Source organism: Labrus mixtus, chromosome 10 (genome assembly GCF_963584025.1).
Source record: "Labrus mixtus chromosome 10, fLabMix1.1, whole genome shotgun sequence".
Classification (NCBI taxonomy): Eukaryota; Metazoa; Chordata; class Actinopteri; order Labriformes; family Labridae; genus Labrus; species Labrus mixtus.
In genome coordinates this window covers 20,295,445-20,301,907 of record NC_083621.1, presented here as the reverse complement: position 1 = coordinate 20,301,907, position 6,463 = coordinate 20,295,445, and the positions used below count along the sequence as shown (strand labels likewise).

General features: G+C 41.8%; 1 protein-coding gene across 1 annotated transcript; it reads left to right on the top strand.

The window, feature by feature from the left end:
* Positions 1 to 2,901: 2,901 nt before the first annotated feature.
* Positions 2,902 to 6,225, top strand: dusp1 (dual specificity phosphatase 1). The gene is made up of 4 exons (XM_061048650.1): positions 2,902 to 3,575; positions 3,816 to 3,961; positions 4,074 to 4,293; positions 4,962 to 6,225. The coding sequence occupies exons 1-4, from the start codon at positions 3,206 to 3,208 to the stop codon at positions 5,315 to 5,317; spliced, it is 1,092 nt and encodes a 363-aa protein (XP_060904633.1). The 5' UTR covers positions 2,902 to 3,205; the 3' UTR covers positions 5,318 to 6,225.
* The last annotated feature ends 238 nt before the right edge of the window (positions 6,226 to 6,463 follow it).

Below are 6,463 nucleotides of genomic sequence, written 5' to 3'. Positions count from 1 at the left end.
ATAATAGAAAATTATTAAAGGGTAATATGTTATTTTATTTTATTTACAGTACAATTTCAAACAAAAACACATACATTTTCTTGGCCTATATCAGAGTGTGTTGAACATGAACTATCAAGAGTCTAACTAAAATTAAGGTGCCAAGAAGTTGTGAGTAACTGCAGTTTATTGTGCCACTGAGACAATTTTTGTTAAAATGAAAAGATAAACAGATAAAACATTATTTGGGAGATAGCATCTCATGACTCAAATGGTTTTATTCTGTAGCTCTTTTGACCTTTCTGGTGTAAACACGTTTTCTAATTATTTAAACAAGCCAATATTCCAGAGTCTGGAACTTCTTCTAGCCTTAAATCAGCGGTCCATAATCCATGATAAAACTTCCCTTAAGTCGTTATTTGTTTGAGTTCCTGTTGTGGCATGGAAGATAATGCCTCTGTTTGCCCCTTAACATTGCAACACATCAACTACATGTTCAAAAACCTTTTTAGTCTTGAAAAAGACTTGAAAGAATTTTCAATGATTGGTACCCCAGTTTATTTCCATCAGTATTAACACTTGGGAATACAAAAGAATTTCATCCTCAGCAGTTATAAATGACAACATATTGTTAATGCATTCTTTACTATTACCATCACATCATCACCAAGAAAAACAAACAAGAAAAGGAAAACATAACTCCATCATTTAAGGTTTTTTCCCATGGACATATTAGTGGTCTCCCTGCACATGTACAAGCATGAAACAAAACTTTAAATCTTACATAACTTGTCTGTTTGAGAGACATAGATTTCAGGCAGACAGACTCTGTGTTTTCCCACCGCTGGCTCAGCTGTTGTCTATAGCGACAATGACAGTAAACAGGCAGAAATGACAGCAAGCGACAGCAGTATAGTGACCACAGGAAATGCCTTTTTGTCATCCTCTGTTTCACTTCTCTTTGTGGCTGAGAGCTACAGTTGGTTACAGGCCATAATTATGGGAATCCAAAACAGAGCAACCACTCAGGCTCTATTTTCAGACCTCAATATCAACATTCTGACACACACACATGTACAGACTCACATTTTTTGTTATTGTAATGTAGGTTTTGGTTTCGCACTTGGTCTATTTGACAGTTATCATGCCAAACAGCGACTAAAATATGATCCACGTTTTGGCGTGTTAACCATTTTGAAATATACAGAATATTTGGAAAGCATTAGTATCAGAGATAAATGAGGCAGTTGCTTTTAACGGATGAAAAAGGAGGTGCCCATTTTAATGAAAATACACAGTTGCTTCCTTCGTCCTCCACTATGCTGTTTTTGTTTACCCCTTCATCAGGTGTTTCATTTTTCCCCCAACATGCAAGTCTTCCATCATGACTAAAGGGAAGACGCACTCAAATTGAGGACAAAATGTTTGGGTACAGACTGTTTTCAGTATAACCCTCCTCCCCTGTATCGTGTGTAACATTCCTGCTTTGTTGCATGTGCCTCACAGTTGACTCATCTCACAAGAGTGCGAGGTTAAACTAGCTGGAGAGGGTTTTTTTTTTTTTTTAATCTGTTGTGATTGGAGACGTTTATGTCCTTAAAGTTTTGCCTTCCATCCCCCTCTTCCTCTCTCAACTCACACATCTATGTTCCTTTTGCCCAAAGTTAAACAGACAGTCATAACTAGGTCATAACAGGATATGGATTAAACCGGCTGAAAGTCTTCACCTGTTCAGGTCACAGTAAAGTGAGAATGATGTCATGACCTATATAGTGTATATCAGCCTAATCCTCTGAAGCAATAAACACATTTAACTCTTCACATAAAACATGATAGCTCAGTAAAAGACTTCATTATAAAGGATATAATCTGACCATTATGACGCCTTGTTGAGACGAAACTAAAGGCAATTTGAATACAGTGCTATGTTGCAACATTACATGCTTGTAGTCTGCTTAGAAAACATTTGTTTCACAACAAAACAACCCTGGAGTGTCTCTGCTGTGAAGTTACCACACACCCTTTTGTCATAGGCGCCTGTTGTCCGTCAATAATGATCCCCCTGCTTTCTTATTATGACACAGTAGCGTTGCCCATTCTGAGTCACCAAACCATACCGACAAATAGAAAGGGTTTTCCAAAGTGGATGTAATCCTGCTTGCTTTTTAAAATATATATTCTAATTATTCATGAGAGATTAAAAAAAATGTAAAAAAACCACCTCATCCTTCTGTTTCAGTAAGGTCGCAAATAAAACCAAAACTGACAGTTCAAGAGATCTCCACCTGCTGTTGACTTCCTGGCAGACCAGTGTTTTTGTTTCACAGCATGTGGAAATTTACTGGACTTCAGATTTCTATACAGTGATTAACTTTTATGGTTAGCCTTTGCTCTCGGGGCATTGAACACTATGTACCTCTGACTAATAAAAACAAAGAATAAACTTTTATGGCCCCCAGGCAGATATTTACTTATTATCTTGTTATTTGTCAACTCTCAGGTGAAGAGGCAAAATAGAAATCTAATTAAACATAACATCATGGAAAATTTGGCAAATTCCTTATTTGTTGACACATAGACACTTAACAGCTTCATACTTTTTAATTAGGAAACATTTATTTAAAAAAAAGAAATCTGATATCATATACATACAAATTGACATAAACACGAGTTGGAAGGATAAGATAGCAAGAATTGAATCTCGGTTTAAACTTGCTTGACACCGCGTGCCCGCATACGTGTCCTACGAGTCAGAAATGTCCCACATGTGCGCGCGCCCCGTTCTGTCCTGCTACACTCGGAGATGGGGTGGGGGGTGGGGAAAGAGGCGATGACGTCCACAGTTCTGGCAGGAAGCCAGGAGGGGCGGTCGCCTGACGTCAGTGGTTTCTCATTCACAAGCACGAGCCGTATATAAACGCTCCTCAAAGCGCTCAGAGGTAGAAACCGCTCACTAAAAAGTGGAGGATATAAAACTTCAAAGAAGAAACAAAAATACCGGATACGTTCAAGGGGTGAGCCGGGCCTGCTTCAAAAGTCTAAAAGTTTTGTTTTTTTAGGCTACTTGTTTGTGTTTCTTTTTTTTTTCCCGACCAAACAAGCCAACCGGAACAAAGGACTCGACGCTTCAAATTCTGTCACTTTGGGATAAGAGTTGTTTTTTTTGGTAATAGGCCTACATATTAAACCTCAGGTCCTCTACCGTACAAGCTTCTGCCGTCCTACTATGGTCATAATGGAGGTCCCGACCATCGACTGTGCGTCCCTCCGTGGCTCGTTGGGGGATGACGTCCTGAGCTGCCTGGTGCTGGACTGCCGCTCATTCCTGTCCTTTAACTCGTCACACATATCGGGCTCCACCAATGTGCGCTTTAGCACCATAGTCCGCAGGAGAGCCAGGGGAGGTCTAGGACTTGAGCACATTGTCCCCAACGAGGACACGAGAAACAGGCTCCTTTCTGGGGAGTACGAGTGTGTGGTTTTGCTTGACGACCGCAGTTTGGACTTAAGCCAGGCGAAGAAGGACGGGACCTTGATGCTTGCTGTCACGGCCCTGTGTCGCGACCCATGTGGAGCAAGAGTCTTTATTCTGAAAGGTAAGAATAAAAGTGTTTTCCTGTTTTAAAAAGCCGAGCACAATTGTTTGACTGTATCTTAACAACGGGGCAACAAATGTGGATTACAGCTGTCACCATACCAGCTGGCTCTGGAGTAAACAGTGTTCCAAAATAGACCCATGAGCAGTTGTCACCTTTTTGGAGACCCATATTTAAACGTGGATGAGTCTCTTTGCTGTCCTATAATCTGACCACAATGTCATTTTCGTCCCCTTTCAGGTGGTTTTGACGCATTTTCCATAGAGTATCCAGAGATGTGTACCAAACCTTCCCCTCCACAGGGGCTCAGTTTGCCCCTGAGCTCCAGCCATCCTGGGAGCGCAGACCCCAGCTGCAGTCCGTGTAATACTCCTCTATATGACCAGGTTAGTTGCTCTAATGTTACCAGATTGAGAATCAAACGTGCGTTGTTTGTTTATTACTTATTTGTACAGTTTAGGAGTTGACTAAAGTTTTGTTTTTTTTTCTTCTGTTCAGGGGGGTCCTGTAGAGATCTTGCCGTTCCTTTACCTTGGCAGTGCCTACCACGCTTCAAGAAAAGACATGCTGGAGATGCTAGGTATCACAGCTTTAATCAACGTCTCCGCAAACTGCCCCAACCACTTTGAGGACTCCTTCCTCTACAAGAGCATCCCCGTCGAGGACAACCACAAAGCCGATATCAGCTCCTGGTTCAACGAAGCGATTGAGTTCATTGGTAAGTACAAACGCCTTTTTACTGTCTCAACAGCCAAATGTGAGTGGCCATCCCAGCTGTCACCTCCTGAGCCCGTTGAAGTAAAACAAACACCCAACCCCCCCCCCCCCTCCCCTCTTCCTTCACTTGTCCCTTTGACTCCTGGATTTAAATTTTTAAAAAGTTCCCTCCAAAACCGACCAGCTGGCTCGGCACAGGCTCCCCACTCCACTACAATGGTGGTTACATCATTGCCACCTCCCAGGCGTACAAAAGTGATCCCCCTCTTAGTGAAGCGGCCCCAAACTTTCTGTAGTGGGGAGGCCGGCTGGGCTTGAATAGCTCCCCTCCACGCCGCTCTTTGTTCTGGCCTAACAAAAGCCTATTTCTCCTCACTCACTGTCGGCCTTCCTCGCAGATCAATACCCCCAGCAGGGGTCTGTTCCCCTTCTTTGTCCATTCAGACTACCTCCTTTGGGAATAACCCCCACAAGCTCACACCCTGCACCCCTATTAACTGTGTTCCTGTGTCTTAATGAGCTTGAATTTAAATAGCAACTGAAAGTGTTGCAAAGTCATTTTTTTTCTTCTGCCTCCCAGAATTTTACAGCCATCCTTTGCAAAATCACAACATCACTTTCTAGATTTTGACAGTGCACTAATGTTTGTGTTTCTTTTCTTCCCTCCAGATTCTGTTAGAAATAAAGGCGGCCGAGTGTTTGTGCACTGTCAAGCCGGCATCTCCCGCTCTGCCACCATTTGCCTCGCCTACCTCATGCGGACAAATCGAGTGAAGCTGGACGAGGCGTTTGAGTTTGTAAAGCAGCGTCGCAGTATCATCTCCCCAAACTTCAGCTTCATGGGTCAGCTCCTACAGTTTGAGTCTCAGGTTCTGGCCTCGTCGACCTGCTCCTCAGAGGCGGGAAGCCCGGCCATCGGCAACAGCGGCACCGTCTTCAATTTCCCCGTCTCCATCCCCGTACACACCTCAGCTGGTCAGCTCGCATTCCTCCACAGCCCCATCACAACCTCGCCCAGCTGCTGAGGAAGGACCAGGAAGAAAAGACAATTATTTGAACTTCAAATATAACAAAACATGGTTCTGATTATAATCCTATTCATTGTGATACTGGTATCACTGGACAGGAAGGGGGCTATTGTTTGGGGTCATTTCATCTGACTCTGCTGGTCAAAGCTGTGTATGTTGGCCTCATCATTTCAAAGGGAGATTTGAAGCTATACCATCAGGCAGTATTCTTGTTTAATCTCCGAAATGGGAAATTCTTCCACACATGTACCCTACATGACATTGGGAATGGCTGAAAAGGGAGTTGAGCTTATCCCTATTGAGGAAGTTAGAAGTATTTGAATATTTTTTTTATTTAAATGACTGATTTTTTTGTTTTTTTTTTCATGAAGGCAACTTCAGCTTTTGATAATCACAATCATTTTGAAGTAAACAAAGAGCAGAGGGCTAACAGTTGTCTCAGGAAAGTTGACTTGTCCCCTTAAATGTCTGCTTAGCGTTTTGTAGTGGTTAAAGAAAGCAAGCTATGGCATAAAAGTTGCTTCTTTATGTTGCGAACAATGAATGTATCCTCCTGTTTTCAGAACAGATGTGGCAGAGATCTTCATGTTCACTTTGAAAGTGGTATGGGTTGCCAAATCAAATGCAAAAACCTGCCTTTCAAGACATCATGAATCCTTGACGATCCTGACGCTTTGGGGAAACGGACCATTAAATACCTCATGTTTCTGTACTGTGTGCTGCAGCGCTGAGACAACAGAACCCCACAACTACTAAAAAGAGGGGACTCGAAGTCTGCAGCAGTTGCGTTCTGACATATTTATTGAACTAAAGTAATATATTTCTTTATCATATCTATTTTTGCATAATGTTTGTTGAATGTTGTTTTTATACCGTTGAATAAATCTCAATTTGACTTTCATAAACAGTTTGAAATGTTCTCTTGTTTTTTTCAACGTACAACTAACATACTGTAGGACACATTCATTTTCTAGTTTCCACACACGCAAGAGACATTAAACAAATACACAAAACAGTCCTCCACTATTATAACACCATGTCCCTTCATAATAACAACAGGTTGTAAACATTATAGCACTTAAACAAAAATAAGAAGACAATTCACAAGATAATGTTCTTCCAATATAATGTGAAATACTTTAG

Coding starts and splice junctions, on each gene's coding strand:
- dusp1 (XM_061048650.1), top strand. CDS start 3,206: ATGGTCATAATGGAGGTCCCGACCATCGACTGTGCGTCCCTCCGTGGC. Junction 3,962..4,073: donor ATACTCCTCTATATGACCAG/GTTAGTTGCTCT, acceptor TCTTCTGTTCAG/GGGGGTCCTGTAGAGATCTT. Junction 4,294..4,961: donor CGAAGCGATTGAGTTCATTG/GTAAGTACAAAC, acceptor TCTTCCCTCCAG/ATTCTGTTAGAAATAAAGGC.